General features: G+C 42.6%; 1 protein-coding gene across 1 annotated transcript in view; it reads left to right on the top strand.

Moving 5' to 3' along the window:
* Nucleotides 1-17,591, top strand: part of PHLPP1 (PH domain and leucine rich repeat protein phosphatase 1) — a 144,106-nt gene extending 126,515 nt beyond the window's left edge. Inside the window, 7 exon segments of the mRNA XM_063148178.1 lie at nucleotides 498-698; nucleotides 1,668-1,830; nucleotides 6,089-6,219; nucleotides 9,996-10,100; nucleotides 11,389-11,583; nucleotides 13,381-13,609; nucleotides 15,519-17,591. Coding sequence (XP_063004248.1) covers nucleotides 498-698; nucleotides 1,668-1,830; nucleotides 6,089-6,219; nucleotides 9,996-10,100; nucleotides 11,389-11,583; nucleotides 13,381-13,609; nucleotides 15,519-16,637 — 2,143 coding nt within the window. The 3' untranslated portion in view covers nucleotides 16,638-17,591.
* Nucleotides 17,592-20,142: the final 2,551 nt, after the last annotated feature.

The raw sequence follows: 20,142 nt of genomic DNA, 5'->3' as shown, positions 1-20,142 counted from the left end.
CATATTTTGCAATTGTTTTCAGGCCTGATTGTTTGAACAAAATACTGTCTGCACCTTAGACCAATACTGAAAAATTGGCTGGCTTTTTTACCATTGACTTGTTTAGTCACTTGAAAGGCAATTCTCATGGTTCGTTGATGATGAATACAGAACTCATTTTTACATGTAATGAGTATGGAAATGATGTGGTTTGTTATTGCTCTTACCTGTAGCTACAGCTGTAGTAACATTGGAGATACAGAGCTCTTGATAACAGGAGAGAGGCGCTTTGATGTACTCTGTTTGCTGATGTTTTGTTCTTACGAATGTGGTTATTAAAAACACGATCAGAAGTTTTGCTCATGTAATGCTACACTTTTGGTCCATTGTGAACTTGTTGCTTTTGACCTTTACCTTATGACTATCTTAACTCTTAAAAATAGAGATTTTTATTTATATTTCTAGACAAAACCTGCAGGATGTTTGACTGAACTCCTTTATGTAACTTCTCTTTGCAGCCTGAGATTTCTTAATGCCTCTGCCAACAAACTGGAAATGCTTCCTCCGGCCACCCTTTCTGAAGAAACCCATAGCATCTTGCAGGAGTTGTATTTGACCAATAACAACCTCACAGATAAATGTGTACCCTTGTTGACAGGCCACCCACACCTGAAAATCTTGCACATGGCTTACAATCGCCTACAGAGCTTCCCTGCAAGGTAAGGAACTTGTTCCACTGTCTCTGGCACACGGGTGGGTGGCATCATGAACTATTTTCACAGTGAGAACCGAATTGCACAGGAATGTGGTGGCAGAGGCTGCATTTTGGGTGCAGTGGTACCACAGTGGGTGGACTCCCCCACTTATGCCCTCCTGCACATTGGTACCCTCTCTTGCAGTACAGACAACTCTTCTCAGCTGGACTAAGTCAGCACGGTCACTCTGTGCTTTTGGAAGCCAAGCAAGGAGATCCTCTGTTCTCCCTGGCTTGGTAACTTTGCTTACACTTGGTGAGCTTCTCCTCACAAGAGATTTGTGAGCACAGCTGCCTGGAAATGTCCTCTGGAAGTGGACTAAACTCCACTAGGGAAAAATCCTCTCAACTCCAGAAGGAGATTCTGCCTTGGCAGCAATTTCTGTGCTTCCAGTTCACTCTGTTTTAATCAGAAATCTTTCAAGTGTAAGATGTGCTGTAAAACTGATGGGGTACAACCTTGAAGAAGAGATGCCAATAAATAATGGAAGAGACATCTCTGTCCTTGTGTGATATTCTGAGCAGCTGGGCTTCAGTAGCAAGGAGAAGGAGATGCATTTAGGGGGAAGGGCTGGGTGGTGTGCTAGAAACAGGAGGGGAAAATGTGAGGTAGAGAGATGTAGTGAGAAACTAGAGTTGATAGAAAGGGGGAGAAAGGAGGAAAGAGTGAAAGTGAACTGGTGAGTAGGGGGGATGTAAGCAAAATAAGTAATTTGAAAGGTAGCGTTAACAAACACTGACAAAAGAAGTACACATTTTGTTCCACAACTGTGTTAGCATCTGACATGAGGAGAGATGACAGGCACTGCTGTGAACAAGAGTCAAAGTCTGTGATGTTGTTCTCTTAAAGTAACAAAACCATTGGTCTTATCACCGCTTCAAAATAAAATATGCGTCTATTAGAAGAAAAATTCTCAAATTCTTGTTTTTATAGCAAAATGGCCAAGCTGGAAGAGTTGGAGGAAATCGATATTAGTGGGAACAAACTGAAAGCCATTCCAACAACCATCATGAACTGCAGACGTATGCATACTGTAATTGCTCACTCCAACTGCATTGAAGTCTTCCCAGAAGTCATGCAGCTTTCTGAAATAAAGGTATGGAATGAATGTGCTTTGGAAGAAGCAAGCGTAATGCAATTTTACCAATTCTTTTCTGCCCTTGGGTCTCTCATTGCTATGGGATAGTATATTCTCAGAGAGTATGGGGATCTGACAGCTGCTTTCTCGTCTGAAATCATATGCAAAATATTTGCCCCATGCAGCCTCAGAGTGGAACGAAGAGGAGCCTCAAAATCTGATTTTACGCTTACCTTGGTTGCACTGTATTTTTTCTGGCAGATAAGTGTTAATTGTCTTCCTGTGACAGTCTGTTTTGATACGACTTAAACATTTGGCAAGAGCTGTGTGTAAGTAACTCTTGCTGCCTTGGCAATTGGTTGATTCTGTAGGAATGGACTTTGTTTAGAGCATGTCTTAAAAACCAAGGAAGCTACAGGATAGACCTCAGGGACAGAGATAAATTCAAGGAGCACAGGATTTGAGTATTTAGGCAATCAACTTTCATTTTCCTAATTGCAGTCCTATTTTGCACAACAGGAAGATTAGCTAATCTGTCTCCTGTCTGTGTTTCCAGAAGTAATTCTGTACTTTTTCCGATGTTTCTTTTTGAGGGAGGCGTTCTTCACTTGACCACACTATGAACGCTGTTCCTTACCTTCTGTGAACTGAGTTCCTGCTTCTTGCTTGCCTCTAGTGCAGAATAATTTGCACTGTGTGCCCTTTCTGCTGGACAGAGCTGGGAGACTGTTGTCTCACAGCATACAAATCTTGTGATGCAGCAGAAAAATCTGTCCTTCTCTGAGGCTGAGAACTGATTACCTATTCAGGGACTCAAAACAACTTCAGTGTCCTTCTGGCACTTTGTGAAGTCAAAAGGCTAAGTTCCCAGCCTGCTGTGTGTGCCTCAGTGTCTGGGGTCATGGAAAGCAGCAGGAGCAATAATTCTGTTGGACAAGTGAGTATATGTAAAGATGAGCTTTGTGGTTTCAGCCAGGAAATCTCAAACAAACTCGTGAGTTTGAATACTCCTCCCTCTTTGGAACAATGGTCAGAGGAAGCAGAGGGCCATTTAGAATCAATCAGAAGTAAAGCTTTTTTCTCAGAGGAAGAATTGGGGTGGGGGAGTAAGGCTCTGCATGGTAAACATTTCTTTAAAATGTGAGGGTGGTGTTAACAAAAAAAAAAAAAAGATAGCATAAATATACCGATAGGGAACAGTCACCTTTTTCCTTTTGTTTGTGCGTCTTGGAACAAACAGAATGCTTTATAGAGGTGTCATATTTAAAGTGCTCCTTGGCCAGATTGAGCAGCAGAATGCTCTTGGAAGAGCTGGCAGTTTCTTCCTGCCGGTTCCCTATGGTTTAGTTCTCTTCGGCAAAAGAAAGAGACATGGACGTCACTAAGTGGTTTGGGAATGCAGGGATAACGTGTGGCTTAATCTAAGAGGGCAAAGTGTTCTTTGACTCCACCTTGGTGGAAGGAAAATGCCTGGTCAGTAGTCAAGCCTAGTTTTGACTTACATGAGATGAGTGCATACAGTTGCCAGATGGGAATGTGCCTTGTTAGACAGACATAGGGGTTCTGGCCTTCGGGTGATTTCTCTAGGTCAGGGTTGGTGTTTATCAGTCTGGAGATTAAGCATGTGCTGCATTCCTGTATCCATTTCTTGCCTGTACTCTAGCTCCTTCTTAGATAAGGGGTGGCATTCAAAATATGCTGAAGTGCAGAATTTATTCTTTAACCGTGGATTTGGTCACTTGGTGAAATAAGCTTGTTTGTAGCAAAGCACCAAGTCATCTAGTCTAATGTCACCTCTGAGATTATATCATATTTGATGATTAATTTTAACTGAAGTGACATTCGCTCTAAACTCCTGGGGAAACTCTGTTACCTGAGGTAATGGCTGTTTTGTTTCTGTATTTAATTAGCCTGAGAGGCTGACGTATTGTGTTTTTGGTGTCAGTGTCACTGGGACAGTTAGTAGCAGCAGTTACTATGCTGTCTGAAATGATTTTAGAAGGAAGACTAGGGTAAATGATGATCCTTTTACAATTGCAATAACTCCAGGACTTCCAGACACAAGGTCATTTTAAAGATACAATTGTCTCTAAGCCTTTTTTCACACTACAGTCAGGGCTACAGAAGTTGTGTGTTGTCCTCTCTTTTCAAGACCCCAGTGGAGACCTTGGACAATATATTTTTAGGGTTTTTACTGTCTTTTATGACAGGTATTTATACTGTCAGAGTTAGGTTTGCCCTGTGCACCCTGAAAGGTCCTCTGTGAACGGCCGAGCAGCTGGAAGCACTCACACCTGAGTCAGTGCCCCAGCAGACTCTTCCCTGCAGCTGTTGTGTGACTTCCTTGCTTTGCCAAAACAAACAAAAAAAGCCAAATAGGATAACATTGGTATGACCACCTTCAGCAACAAGTGAAAATAACCCAAGTCCCTTCTAGCCTTGCACACAACAGTTACAAAGCTGTGAAAGCAGCAGCCTAAGCAGATGCTCCCTGTTAAACCCTGTCTTCCAGCTGGCCCATCCAGTGCAAAATCCTGTGTGCGGTTGCAGTTGTTCTTCTGGTGCTGCATGGGCGGGGCAAAGCCAGCTCGTATTAAAATAACACAGGAGGAAATTGGGATAAGTTAGGAAATAAACTTTCCTGCTTGCCTGGGGAGTAGAACAAAGACTAAATTTAACACAGCAAGTCCCTCTTAGCCTATTCTTCAACAAGTACAAGCAACTCCTAAGAAACTCCAACCTGATAAATAAACCATCTTCACTAGTGCCTAGGAGCCAAGGGATCTGCTGTAGAGTGTCGCTGTCCTTGGCACACTGGGCATTTAAGAAGAACAATGAAATTACTGGTGCTTGTACTTTTCATTCCAGCATGCTCTTCCATCGAGTATGTAATGGCATGGAGGTGTTGAACACAGCAAGGCCTGCTGGCAGCTCCCTTAATCTGCAAAGTAATTACTGGCTCTCTGGAAGCAGCAAGCAGTTGTGCAGAGAGGAGAAACTCGCCGGAATAACTGCTGCTAAGCTGTCTGCTGTTTTGTTTGCGTGACTGATTCAAACTTTGATTTCTTATCAGGCTTAGATAACGTCAGCAGTTTGTTCTTCATAGATAATAAAGCTTCCATAATAGACAATCTCAGGATTCAAGATTTGGGTCAAAAATTTTTATTTTCATTGCGCTTTTAAAATAAAATGTTTGGAGACTGTTCTTTTCCAGGATTTAGTAGGTTATCTTGTGTCTGCTTCCACATCAGGAGCCAATGTCTTTGAATATACCTACAAAAATGAAAGTGCCTCTCTTCCAATGATGGAAATTACAGAATGGTCAAAATGTGCAGCTTGAAAAAGTCTCCCTCTGCCCCTTTCAGCTCTTCTATTAAAGTTTCTGAAGTCTCTCACTTTTGCAACTTGAAAGTAGAAAATGGCCTTTCAGAAAGATGTGGATAGTTCTTCTGTCCTCTCAGAATTACATTTTTTTTCTTCAGTTTTTGTGGCATACTACACTAGTCATCCTTCCAGTAGTTTGGAGATTTGATTTTGTTCTCATATTCCCTATTTTTCCCTGTGTATTAACTTTCATTTGAACATGCAGCTTTAAGCAATGTTTGGGGACTTTATCATATAGTGCACTTGTTCTAGCTAATTTGTGCTTAGCTGGTAGACAGCCTGCAATTTTCTTTGCTGTTTTGTATTTTTGAAATACTTTTTTTTTTCATCTTTTTATTGATTTTGTATTTAAACACAAATGCATCTAAGATGACACTAATTAAAACCATGTTTAAAACTGCTCCAATATTTCCCCCCATACTCCTCCCTTCCACATACATTATTAACACTGCTTTTTTTAATATCCCTCAGTAAATACTGAATTCCTGGGAGCCTGATGCCAGTGGCTTAGAAGCCCCAGCTGTACTTACCTCCATTTCCTTTGTCTATTAAGAGACTGTTTTCATTAATAACTTTTTTTAAATTACTTTGAAAATCCACTGACTATCTCTGTGAAGAGCAGACAAAACTTACTTGTTTTGTAACAAGATGACACCTGACTAGAGATGGAAATGGAAGGAACATATTTCTAGGTGTCCCAGACATCTGGCAAGATGGCTAAATGCCATGTAAGAATTTCTTTTGTAAGAACCACTTACTTAAATGAATGGTCTTGGGTCTTGATTGCAGCCTTTATTGTTCGTGAAACATGCATTACCACATTTAGTCAAAATTTGTATGATTGTGATGATAGCTGAATTCTCTTGCTTTTTTGGCTGTTTTCCTTTTGCAGTGTGTGGACCTTAGCTGCAATGAACTGAGTGAAGTCACATTGCCTGAAAACCTGCCTCCAAAACTGCAGGAGCTGGACCTGACTGGAAATCCCAGATTAGCCCTGGATCACAAAACCCTCGAGCTTCTGAAGTAAGTTACCTTACAGAGTGGGGAAGGAGCAGGACAATTCTAGATGTGAGAACCACAATACACAAGTGGAATCTCTTTGAAGGGATATGATTCCCTGTTGCCAGTGGATCAGAAAGTAACAGATATTGTGAATAGGTCTGAAATTGATGCTTCATTGAAGAGGATGACTTTACCCAATTTGGTGCAATTGCTTTCAGCTGTAACTCCTGGAGGGTCTGCTAGTCTGATGTAAGCACTATTGGGCCAGTTGGATTGTTTTTTTTTTCTGACACTAAATTCAGCCAAAAGATGTATTTTATACCACTGATGAGATATAGCTGCTTGCTATATCTTTTTGTTGCATTCATCCTGCTGGGGTCTGTCTTTGCCATTGTGCTGCTTTTTACCTCTTCATATACTGTTTCTTGTTCCCTTTCATATCTGTCTGCTTCTGTGCTAGAAATTGTATGTTTTATTTATATTTAAACTGCTGAAGACTCACTCTGTTTGCAGAGAAACTGGTTCCTTTGCTTTAGGACCCTCAGTTTCCTTCCTGTCTACCTGTTTGTTTCCTGTGGGATTTAAGTGTCATCCATAACTGAAATTCCCGAAGTGTTTTGTCCCTTCTTCTGCAGTGTGCTGAGGAGCTGTTGCAGTAAACCAGATAATCTGTGGATGGTGGTGCTGCCTTGAACTGCACCAGCTCCAAGTTTCCTTCTAAATCTCTTTTATTCTTAAACCTCAAATGGTTCCAAGAAGGATTGATTTACTTTTTAGGGGTTGAGTAATTACTTCGCGTTGCTTGCTTTTAAATGGTTAAGATCAGACACTGGAGCAGCAGCCCTCATCTGTTGTGCAAGCAAGGGAAATTTACAGTGTGAGTTTACTTTTAGCTTGAATCTGCAGATTTTGAAAATATAGGTGGAAATTTGAGGAATGATGATTTCTCAGAGATGAAAACAAGAGTCCATATTCTGCAGCAGACAGTGAAAAAAGGGGCATGCCTCTGTTTTAAGAGTTGTTCTTAAAACAGGAAAATCTTACTGAAGGAAATCTTCCTGAAGAAGCAGTGTGTACTATTGCTCTGGTTCATAGGGGAAAAGCTACACATGTTTTATAGAGTTAATGAATGGTGTCAAAACTTAGAAAACACCAGCTTTTGGTATGTATAACCCAGAAGACAAGATGGTTACACGTTCTCTTGCCACTTTAGTATTCAGGCATCGTGCATGGTAGCATTCTTGTACAAATTTAAATTCAAAGTAGTTGAAGAGTAGTGTGGCCCAGTTAAATGCTGTATTATCACTGACATATGTGTGGTCTTTAATTCACAGAAAACTTTCCCTCTTGCACGTGCATTTTCCTTGCTGTTTGTTTTGGCATTGGCAGTGTGGGTGGATTTTTTGTTTGTTTGTTGGTTTGGGTTTGTTTTGTTTTTTGGTTTTTTTTTTTTTGTTTTTTTGGTTTTTTTTTGGTTTTTTTTTTTTTTTTTTTTTTTTGTTGTTGTTTAGGAGTGGGTTTTTTGTTGTTTTTTTTTAGGGGGAGAAATGTATGTGTATGTTTTGTTTGAGGTTTTTTGGGGTGTTTTTTTGTTTGGTGTTTTTTTTTTTTTTTGTTGTTGTTGTAGGATTTGGGTTTCTTTTTTTTTAGTTTTGGGGTTTTTTAAAAATTAATTATTCTTAAAACCACAGGTCCATTCTGTTCATTTGAGTTCATTAAGCACAATCAGGTATTTCAGGCCTCCTGAGGGGTTTCTCAGTGTCTGATATGCTACCCTTACTTTTATGGTATTCTGCTATAATTGACTGTCAGGGAGGAGGTGTTTCTTTCACTTGATTTTTGTGGCAGGCACAAAAATACTTGTGCACTTGGTACTTTTTATATCCTCCTTCTGCATGTGAAAGGCAGCTCTCCATCTGTGTCCTGGCAGAATTCAAGCAGGTAGTAGGTTAATATGTATTCTCAGTGCTGGTGAGAAGAGTCCTGTCATGCATGCTTGCTTTTTTAGTATGTATGGAGATCTTAAAGGAAGCTTGCATACTTAGGAGGATGTTGCCAAGTGATTTATTGGATGCAAGAATTTTCATTAGCAATTAAAATCAAAATGAAGAAAAAAAAAAGATCTGTTACTCTGATTTTTAAGAGCCAGCATCTAGTTCAATTGTAACAGTCATTTTAAATTAAGGGGAAAGGAAGCCAGGCTGTCCAGAAGCCTTGGCCTGTATAGGATGTTCTGCTGGGTATCATTCCCTTCAGGACACATGGTCTGTTTGTACTGGTTTGTGCCCCTGAGGAGGCTGGAACCAGTGTGTTGAGGTAGCTTTTTTTTTTTTTTCACCACTGCTGGGGAGCCTTGAGACAACTCTGGGTCCTTGACCTGCCCAGGAGCCAGAGGTCAGTCAACCCAGTTAAAAAAGAAACAAAAAGAAACTTTTGTGACCCAGGTTCCTCTGCCCTGGAGATAAATGCCTTGTATGAGAAGACTGCAATGCAAGTGTGTTTGCTCATGGGTGTGCTGCTTTGCCAGTGCAACAGAATTAAAATCTCTGCTACTTTAGAAGAGATCCAGGTTTCCAGTTTGATTTGGGGTTAGTTAACCTTTTTAATAGTCATGGCAAGATGTTTGCCTCCTCTTTGTCGCACAGAGGGCTGCAAAACCAAGAACTTAAAACACAAGTGGTTCCAACATTATTTATGTAATTTGTTGGCTTTTAGTCTGCCCTCACTGATGTACATCCTGGTTATTAATGTAAAAAGAAATCAAACTGGATGTGACAGTACTTTAGGTTATTTGAGGAAGGCTTTGCAATGTAGAAAAGACTTTCCTGTGTGTTCAGGTCAGGTGGGGATTTAGAGGAAAAATGAATGCTCAGAGTGAACAGTTAGACCTTTCTGCTTGTGTCCTTTTATGTTCCATTTGGTTCATGAAAGGTTTGGGTGCCTTTGAAGTGTCTGCAGTGTGTGGGGAGCTCGCTTTTCCTGCCTTTGGAAGAGAGCAGTAGGGAGCAGGGTAGGTCATCTCTCCCAGCAATGCAGGGCTGTGAAGAGAAGAGTATAAACAGAGAGGGCTGGGCCCTTTTTAAGTCTTTACTATGCTCTAGGAGAAACTTGAAATTCAGGCTAAAGGCTATGTTGGTAGTAAATTGGAGGGTAGAGGATCAAGGGCCTGTGTGAAAATTGGACTGCACAAATGGGGAATACAGAAGGGCTATTCCTGCTGTCAGGACCACAGGCTGGCTCTTGCAGGTTGGTGCAGGATCAGGATGGGGCTGATTTCTGTTTTGTGGGTGTTTTCATTAAAGGCTGTTACTACATATTGTTGTTTCTAAACAACTATTTTAATTTTTTTTTCCATTTAGGGGGTGCTGTGGGTCATACAGGAGATTTCATTTGAGTCCAATGAAAAGAGCACAGAAACTTGTTAAAATGTGTGGAGATGCATAAGTTTAAAAAGTCACTTTGCTATACTGGCTTTCATCAAACTAATGGCAAATTAGCTCTGTATTCCTGCAGGGGCTGGTTTGAACCAAGTAGCTCAGGGGTGAAGGCAGGGAAATAGAGGCCAGCTAAACAGAGTAGTGCAGCTGACACCTCACTCATAGCAGCTCAGTTATTGTTGGTTGCACACAGGCACGTAAAGGTAACCACCACCTTGGATGTCCTGCTTCGTTTTCTACTAGTAAATGTCTTACTAACAACTGAGAGAGTAAAAAGGGTGCTCTTTTCACATTTGAAGTTGGATCATCAAGTCAGCAAGTCCATCCATTGCCTCTCTCCCCTCTCCTTTCTCCTTGCAGCAATATCCGGTGCTTCAAGATCGACCAGCCGTCGGCGGGCGACGCGTCGGGAGCGCCGGCGGTGTGGAGCCACGGCTACACGGAGGCGTCCGGCGTCAAGAACAAGTACGGCCGGGCACGGTGCTGTGTGTGAGCGCCTCTGTGCCGAGACACAGAGATGCTTTCCTCAGTGCAAGCTTTGGGGACGTTCTAGGGTTTGCAGAGGCCAAGCCACGTCCCTCCATTTGTGTACCAAGCTCTCCTGCCTGGCTCTCCCTTTGGGTCTTTGTTGGGGAAGTTGCTAAGATACAAGGGCAGCCGACACATTTGGTCTATGCAAGACTCTGCTACTTGCAAAAGATCTGAGTGTTTAAAAGCATTTTCCTCTTTGCAAAGCTTCTTTATCTTCAACCAAAGGATGTTTACCAAGCAAATCAGAGATACTAAAAAGAGAAAGAATGGCCAAAACTCTGAATATTCATAGTGTGTGGCGCTCCTGTGACTAAAGGCAGCGCTTGACAAATAATGTACCAAGAGTCTGCTAGTCTCTGTGTTTCTGGCAATGTCATGAATCTTTCTTTGTTCCTGAAATACCTTTTTAGAAATCTTCTGCTACCTAGGTTTCCGTAGCAAGTGCCAGCAAGCCTTTCCTGACTCTTAACTGATTTGACACACAACTTGGTTATCAGCACGCTAGATCCCAAGGATGGCTTTTGGAGCAGCAAGTGCAGTTTAAATTGGTGTTGCTTCAGAGATACTTTCCCTCCCATTTTTACAATAAAAAATTCACGTGCTGAAAAGGAGGAATGTGGTGTTCACAGGGATCCCAGGACCAGGGAAGGGATGAGAATGTTGACTCCATGTTTCAGAAGGCTTGATTTATTATTTTATGATATATATTATATTAAAACTATACTAAAAGAATAGAATAAAGGCTTTCATCAGAAGGCAAGCTAAGAATAGAAAAAGAATGATAACAAAGGCTTGTGACTGACCGAGACAGTCTGAGACAGCTGGGCTGTGATTGGCCATTAATTAGAAACAACCACCATGAGCCAATCACAGATGCACCTGCTGCATTCCACAGCAGCAGATAATCATTGTTTACATTTTGTTCCTGAGGCCTCTCAGCTTCTCAGGAGAAAAAATCCTAAGAAAAGGATTTTTCATAAAACATGTCTGTGACAGAGGAAGAATCCTTATGGCTTAGCTGGAACCTCCAGTGTCTCTCCATGTTTTAGCACTGTTGATTGGCCTGACTCGACCCCACAGCTCAGAAAGCAGTCCTGAAATACCTGTGACCAGAGGTGGTTAAAGCTCAGAGCAGGCTGCATCTCTCTGGTCAAAATGACAACTTGAGAAACTAGTAGTGGGATAGAACCCCTGATGTTTTCCTGCTTTGTTTTTTCCCTAGGCTGTGTGTGGCAGCACTTTCAGCCAACAACTTCTGTGACAACCGGGAGGCGCTTTATGGAGTGTTTGACGGGGACCGCAATGTGGAAGTGCCCTACCTGCTGCAGTGCACAATGAGTGACATCCTGGCAGAAGAGCTGCAGAAAACAAAGAATGAGGAAGAATACATGATCAACACGTTCATCGTTATGCAGAGGTGAGTCTTGGATCTGAAGCTTTTTTTTACCTTGTCTGTGCTGACAGTGCAGTTTCTTTGCTTTCAGGTCAGGCACCTGCTCTTGCTTGGAAGAAATGTGGGAGGGGGGGAAAAGCCTTGGTATCTGGCTACAGTGCTTCCTTTTATTGCTTGTTTTGTGAGTATTGCCTCAGTTCCTTTAAGGTGCAGGGAGAAAAATCCCAACACCTCTCCACCAAACAAAAAAATCCCAACTCACCTGCAAAGTTACTAAAATGCTTATGCCTAAGTGGTGGGTGGAGGTTTTTTCATTTTTTGTATCATCTCCTGAGTATTAAGGTTTACAATTGGCCATAACCAAGTCAGTGGCATCAATGTCTTGATCATCTTTTTAAACTTCCTTGCTACAACTGCCTGCAAAGCCTGAACTCATCCTTTCTGTTTCTGCATACCAATTCAGGTTATTTAAGGTTATGCAAATATTTAAAACACATAGTCTGACTTCTTTGAAATCCCTTTGGCCTTTGAATATTATTTGAGCAGGACCTATCACAAGCTCCAGAGAGTTGTGTGAGTCACTGTGAGTGTAATAGTAGTTCTGTGTAGTGGTTTGGAAACTGTGTGTGCTGTTCTGGTCAGAAGAAGAAATTGTGCCTAGGGAGACACTGGGTGAAGGAGGAGTATGAAAGGAATTGAACAGAGGAGAGTGAAGAGGTCAGGGAAGCAAGAGGGGAAAGCAAATAAGCAGCTTAGAGACTGAGTAAATGGATCAAATTGAAACTAGCATTGCTTCTCGTTGAATTTCTGCACCCTTGGAAAGGAACAATACTGAAGCTGTTGTATTGGAAAAGATAGGGAAGCAGTAGGGTGGCATTGACTCTTACAAACATAAGGGAGAAAACACTTCCTTCCCATAATTGCTTATAACAGTGCCTCAGACTGCTAACTGAGAAGGTGGTTGCCATATACTTAAAATATTCAAAAATAATAACAAATTTGAGTACTGGAAGTACTTATTAAGTGGTTTTGTTTCTTGTTTGCTACTAATGCAATTTACAAGGAATGCAGCATTCCTACAAAAAGCCAAAAAGCTCTTTTTTTGTTGTTTTTTTTTTGGTCTCCAATCAAAATCGGCTAACCATTTCTTTGGAGAGCCAGAAAAAGTATTCATTCCATTTGCATTTAGCCACTCACTGATGCCTACAGATGATATGCAGCACTCCTAGAGTTTAGAGTTTTCTATTTGTAAAACATAATGTAGTAAGCACATTGAGCCTTGGTTGCAAATTTAGTTGTCCATTCTCTCCTCAGGATTCTGACATTTTATTTTTTTGGTCATAATTTGATAACTTTTAAGAGCATTATCCTGAAGATATCACAAAACAGTGAATCTCTGCCTTTTGCTTTTGCTCAAAAGTAGAGGATTCTTACAGACAGAATTATTATTTTTATAACAAATTCCATAGCTTCAGAAGCCAAAGCTCTATCTGACCTTTAAACAAATATCTGTTAGATGTAAAGGAGAAGACAGCTGTGAAACTCTTAGAAGTGCAAAGATTTTTTTTTTTCTAAAATTGAGCATATTTGACTATCTGCATATGTGAAAATAACACCCTGCCTGAGATTTGCACATTCGATCCCTGCACTGCTGCTGCTGTAGTGTCACAGTCTTCAGTGGAGACTTCTGTTTCTGTCCCAGTGATCAATAGAGCCAGTGCCCCGAATGCTTCTGCTTGTGGAACAGCGGCTATTTCTCCGCAGTCCTCCTAATACTTGTTTTCCAATTAAAGAACAATCACTGTTTTGTTTAAATTCCAGGAAACTTGGAACAGCTGGACAGAAACTTGGAGGCTCTGCTGTCCTTTGCCATATAAAACACGATCCCATGGACCCTGGTGGATGCTTCACGCTAACCTCAGCAAACGTGGGGAAGTGCCAAACCGTTCTCTGCCGGAATGGGAAACCTCTGCCTTTGTCCCGGTGTTACGTGATGAGCTGTGAAGAAGAGCTGAAGAGGATTAAGCAGCATAAGGCCATTATCACAGAGGTTAGAGAGCAGCTGGGGAATGTTGCAATTTGCAGCTTCTTTGGAGAGCATTTGCACAGCAGTGCATGAAATTACATGTTGATATCAGTAACCTCTAGGAGGTGGTGTTCATGTGTGAGTTTCTTAGTTGCACTTCTGCTTTCAAGGTGATTCATACCATGCAGTCAAGTTGCTTTTCCATTCCATTGCCATGCTGGACTTCCATTAGCTTTCGAGAGTGAGCAGCTGTTAGCATGTTGCATTGAAACAGGAAAGCAGATACTCTCCTTCAAATGGGAGAGGAATTGCTGTGTTGGAACTGTCATGGAGAGCTTTTCCAATTAAAAAGGATGAGAGGGCAGAGCACTTGGAGCAATGCCGTCCTTCCCTTAGGAGACTCCTTGCTCCTGGCAGGCTGACTTTGCTGTCTGAGCTGTGTTCCCAGAACTGCCCTTTGACAGGCTGCTCTTGAAGAGAGCACTTGCCCAAGAGGAAAACTCACCCTGTGCTCAGCTGAACCATGAGAGAGGAGAAAACTGTTTGTTCCTTTCTTAGAAGCTTGAAGCCACTGCTGTCAGTTTGCTTTGGCTTTTGTGACACAAGCAGAGGAATAGATAAGTATCGAATCCTCCTAATGGTGGGGGAAAGGGCAGAAACCTCCCTGCTGTGTGCCTGAGAGCAGGGTGGGCGTGTGTGTGGAGTAAGTCACGTGTCTGTTGATCTTGCCTGGGAAAGGTGAGGGCTGGGATCTCAAACGTGACAAGTTGAAAGGGAGTTACTCCAACATAGTGTGCATCAGGGAGGCACACTCATTCTGTGGCTCCATAGAGGAAAAGGGAAATTTCTGGGCTGAATCTTCAGATGACTGACTGATTTTATGTACACTGATGGCTTATCACTGCTGTCAGCCTTCTAATGGGAAAGTTAACAAGCTGACGTGGGAGATTTTTTTTTTTCCTGAGTGATTTTAAAGAGTAAGCTTTTTTAGTCCTGGTTCACTTTTCTGTGGTTATCTGCTTTATAATAACCCCTACAGTTATTAGCTGGACCCAAGGAGTGTAAATCCTCACCTTTACTGTTCTTCTTGAATATGCAATTAGCAGGTGCAGCTATCCCCAGCAGGCTGACAGATAGCCAGACTTGCTGTTTCAGACACTTGCTCTGCTTATTCTGGCAGCTTGGATTCTAACCAGGACAGGATTCTGGGATTTGGACGTGCATGGGATTCTATTCTCAAATGCGTCCGTTTTTACTGATGTTATCCCTTTAGATACTACTCCTCCTCCCTTTGGAAATGTCATATCTAAGTAGAGATGTAGTAAGTAATTGGGGCGTGTAAAACATTTCACTACAACTCAGCTGACTGAGAAATGCAGACTTGCTCTCTGCTACATTTGACTTGCATGCTTAATTTAAAGGTTTTTTTAAAATGAACCTTGGTTTCTAAAGTGATGAGCCAAGATGAAACCTACAATTGTTACAGCTGCAAGAGAAGACTTGTGACTGAATGAGCTGCCCCTGTATCAAGTGTGTGATGCTTTGCTCTGTCTAAAGCCAGATACCGTGGGTGGAGGAGGGATAAGTCTGACTCACTGGTAAAAGATTTGTCCAGTTGGCTCTTGCAGCTGCAGGAGCAGAATAGATGGCTCTTTGTTGCAGCCTTCTGCTTTGTTGGTCTGTGCATAGGTGGTGCTGGTGACAAATCAGTCGGGTGTAGGAGGTGCAGCACAGCATTGCAAACCAGCCCTTGCTGTGCTCTCATCCCAGCTCTGTCACCTCCTTGCAAGTCACTTTGCTTGTCTGTCTCCTTGTCTGTGAGTGGCAGTGTTGGGGGTACTGCAAAAACAGCCATCAGTAGAATACAAGGAGAGGCAGGTGCTGTATATCCTTGTCTATCTTGTTGCCAATTTCCTGTCCTTTCTAATTTCAGGATGGCAAAGTGAATGGTGTGACAGATTCCACAAGAATCTTGGGGTACACCTTCCTTCACCCAAGTGTTGTGCCGCGTCCTCACGTCCAGTCCATCACCTTAACTCCTCAAGATGAGTTCTTTATTCTCGGGAGCAAGGGGCTGTGGGACAGCCTCTCCATGGATGAAGCAGTTGAGGCCGTCAGAAACGTGCCTGACGCGCTGGCGGCCGCCAAGAAGCTTTGCACTTTGGCCCAGAGTTACGGCTGCAACGACAGCATCAGCGCCGTGGTGGTTCAGCTCAACGTGACGGAGGACAGCTTCTGCTGCTGTGAGCTCAACGGGGTCCCGCCCCCCAGCCCAGGCATCTTCCCCCAGTCCGTCAACGTGGTCATCAAGGACAGGCCCGCGGACGCGCTCGGGATGCCGTCCTCGAGCAGTGGCATGGCCTCCGAAATCAGCAGCGAGATCTCCACCTCGGAAATGAGCAGCGAGGTGGGCTCCACAGCCTCGGACGAGCCTCCCCAGGTGGCCATGAACGAGAACAGCCCCGCGTACCCCGGGGAGCAGCGCTGCATGCTGCACCCCGTCTGCCTGTCCAACTCCTTCCAGCGGCAGCTCTCCAGCGCCACCTTCTCCAGCGCCTTCTCCGACAACGGCCTCGACAGCGACGACGAGGAGCCCATCGAGGGCGTGTTCACCAACGGCAGCCGCGTGGAGGTGGAGGTGGACATCCACTGCAGCCGAGCCAAGGAGAAGCAGCTGCTCCAAGTGCCAGTGGAAGCCAGTGACGAAGGGATCGTCATCAGTGCCAACGAAGATGAGCCCGGCCTTCCCAGGAAAGCGGAGTATTCTGCCACGGGCACCATAGGGCGGCGGCGAGGCAACGGCTCTGTGGCACCACACGAGAGGAGCCATAACTTAATTGAAGTTGCCACGGATGCGCCGCTAAGAAAAACCGGGGGCTACTTTGCTGCTCCAGCACAACCTGATCCTGATGACCAGTTCATCATCCCTCCAGAGCTGGAGGAAGAAGTCAAGGAGATTATGAAGCAGCACCAGGAACAACAACAACAGCAGCAGCAGCAGAAGCAGTATCCCATGGACCACCTGGCAGACTATTATGACACACCACTATGACCCACTCTATTTACTGCTCAGAAATAAACTAACAAATAAGGAGACTTGACTGTGAGACCCAGTGGGCTTGCATTACAGCAGGGGTTTTCCTTATCCTTTTCCTTTATATACTTCCTTTTCCTTATCCTGCCACTACAGATAACTGCAGCTTTTCAGTTTGTTAGGTTTAATATTCATTGACTTTCTTCTAGAGACGCTTGACTGGTAAAGTTTAAAATAGTTAACCCTCCCTTAACATATCAAGTGTAAAAACAGGAAAACAAAACAAAAAATAATAAAAAAATAAAAAGGTTTAATATATTGCTGAGAAACAGATGATGATGTAATATTTTTTAAAATGGCTTGTTTGTTTTGTTTGAAAAGCAGGGCAGTAGCCAGTGCTAAATGATTTAAGTAATATTGTAATACTGTATTTCTTTGAGAGAAAAGGCTTTTTTTGGTCTTGAAAATGATAGACATTTGTAGAATATGGAGACTAACTCCTAGGAGTTGCTTTACTCTTTCAGGTGACTTAAGTCACTGAGATTCACTAATTTTCTCTGAGAGAACAGTTGATTGGGAAATTCCTGTAAATAGCTCAGTGTTGTATAGTGATGCTTACATGTTTTGTAGCCTTGGCATTAAGGACACAACCTGAAAAACTGACCTTTTTTCTTAAGCGACTCTTTGGGCCATGGTCATTAAGCGTAATGGACTGTGTGGCTGTGTATACAAGTTAGCTAGAGCCCAGGTGGTGTAGACTGTTCAAAGAAACCCACTTTTTCCTCCAGTCTCTTTCTTTCCTTACTTTTACAGACACGTTTTGTTTGTGTTCCTTACTGCTGCCACAACCAGCATGATTGTATAGAGCTCATTTGCTGTAGAACATTTACATACCAAGAGTTATATTAAAGCCGAATGCACAAATGAACATGTCATAATTTTTGTTATAATAAATATGAAATTTACACCTGATGTCTGCTTTTATGTCTGACTAGCTGAGCAGCAGCTCTCAAACAGCAGTTTGCTGTGGTTCCTCAGCGTGCTGCTCAGTTAAACCAAGAAGTGTTGAACTTTTTCAGCTCTATCACATTTTTACACTAACTGCAGAAGCTCACTTGTATTTTCAGAATTCAAAGGTTGTGCAAAGTGGCCTTTAAAAGATACAAACCAACTCTCTGAGGAATTGACCTGTTCCATTTTTTTCTTTCTTGGTACTAATGCAGCACTATTGATTTGCCCTTTGCCACAGTATTGACAGTGCCAGAAGACTGAAGAGGAGTGGTGTGCTCTGCTGGCTCTGTCCCACTGGGACTGAGTGACTGAAGATAGAAATGATGAAGGGATAACAAAAGGTAGAAGGAAAGCAATGGATACTGAGAGAAGAGAGAAAACATGAGGAGAAGGCAGAAAAGTGAATTTAAAACTACCTATGTAAATTTGCTCCAATGTGCTTCATGAACTTGAGTTCGATGGCAATCAGACTTTGGTAGCAAAGGGGCATCTTTTTGTGATTCCTGTGGGAAAGGAGAAATGTCCTTTCTCAGTATTGCCCTCAGCCAACTGCTCCTTTTTACCACTTCTCACTCTTTAAAAGCTGAAGTAGTGTGCAGTCATGACAGTGTCTTGTTCCTGTTTGGCATTTGGTCTGTATTTGGGAAGAGGACTGTGGTGACAGGCTGTTGTCCTTATTCTGTTCTAGGCTGAAATAGCCAAGTTAGAACAGGATTGCTGTTAACAGAAGATTTTTAGTTACTTTTCCTTAATAACAATAACAACAGAGGAGCAAACACTAAAATACCTGGTTTGATAAATGTTTATAGCACTGTGTACTGTAGATCTAGAAGATTGTATTTCATTGTAATTTGAGCTTCAAAATATCTCTTTCTTAAAGAAAACTCATTAAATAATGTATTTAAACAAAAAGGGTTTATGGTTTATTGGTCAGTAACTCTTAGATGTTCTTTAGTAAACAGTTTGTATATTTCAGATTTTGCTGAAGTGATTCTTTGTCCTTGGAAAAGGTTCTCTTTTTCCCCTTCTGTTCTGATGCTGCTTGAGGCTGAAGGTGATAACTTCCTAGCAAGGACACTACCTTTATTTTCCTGCTGCTGGTGGAGGAGTAACCTTGCTGTCGCTGCCTGTGTGCTAAGGTGTCTGCTGTGCTGTCCATGGGGTAATTCAGAGAGAGGAGCAGAGGGCAGAACAGGGGTGGAAGGGGAACTGTTTCATGTGAGCTAAATGATGGTGGCTGATACTCCTCTTATGTGAATAGAAGGACATGCACATAGGCTCTGTAAAGACCTTCCCTTCCCTCCATTTGAAGGACAGACTCCCAAGAACTTGCCAGCCCCTGTGGTTTCCCTCCTTATGCCCTTACTTTGAAGCATAGATGGTCAAAACTGACAGCCCACTGAAGGCTGCCCCTTTCAGCCTGCTGCCTTCTGTAAAGTTAGCAGCAGCATCCTGGAGTCAGGGCTTCTGTGGCAGCAGAGTGACAGGATTTTGGTGGAGGAAGTATACCTTTGGATTATTTGTCCTGCCTTGAAAATGTGGCTGTGATAGTAGCCTGTCTTAGCAAGTTATAATGTGAAGGATTGATGGATTCATAGGGGTGATTCCATCCCTCTGCTGGACTTTGTGTCATGTGTTTAGATTGCTAGGTTGGATGGCTTGCTGCATGTTTGTAAATAGCATTTATTTTTCAACAGAGGCAAAAGGTATTTTGTCCTGGCTTTAAACTGATTTGAAAAACAAGGTGCAGTGTTTGCAACTCATGATTTTTTCTGGATGTTACTGTCCCCTTTCACAAAAGTGAGTTGGTGTGTTCCAACCTCATGACCTCACTGATTGCATCTACATGCACTAATAGTGCACATGATTTTTGGATTATGTTCACAGTGTATTTTGCACAGTTTTGACCTACTGGGAACTGTCTGACTCAAAGAGATGTGGATTTATTTGCAGAACTTGACAGCTGTAGCAGGGATGATGGTTGGGAGCTAAAAAGAAGGCTTTCAGCCATGGAAAATGTACAACCCCATTACCTTTATAATCGAACCTTGCATGTCCTTTGAAATTTGCTGATAGTTTTATCTGAGACAAGCAGAAATGTATGAATAAGAGGAGGTAGATGGCTGATGGCAGAGAAGTGAACATATTTACATTCTTTTCTGGAAGATAATTTTAAACAGAAAGTTGTGGTACTATTGAGAAGTAACTGAGTGGCTTCTGTGCTTGTAAATGGGAGCCTTTTTTTAAAAGCCATAAAAGTTTGTTTCTTGCTTTCTGCCCATAGTGCTCTAATGTAGCGATTTTGTTGTGCCAGAATAGCATGCTGGCATCCTGCCTGTGGCACCACCATCTCCATGATGGCAACCACTATGGTGGCATCACCTTCCTCTGGCTTACTGGCCTCAGAGCATGCCACTGCATCCATGTGGGTTTTGTCCCTCATGGCTACAGAATGTGCTGCTGCTGTAGTGCCCCATAAGTCCTGCTTCAAGTAATCTCTTTGTAGCAAGCT

This window comes from Melospiza melodia, chromosome 1 (genome assembly GCF_035770615.1).
Source record: "Melospiza melodia melodia isolate bMelMel2 chromosome 1, bMelMel2.pri, whole genome shotgun sequence".
Lineage (NCBI taxonomy): Eukaryota > Metazoa > Chordata > Aves > Passeriformes > Passerellidae > Melospiza > Melospiza melodia.
This window is presented reverse-complemented; position numbering and strand designations above follow the sequence as displayed.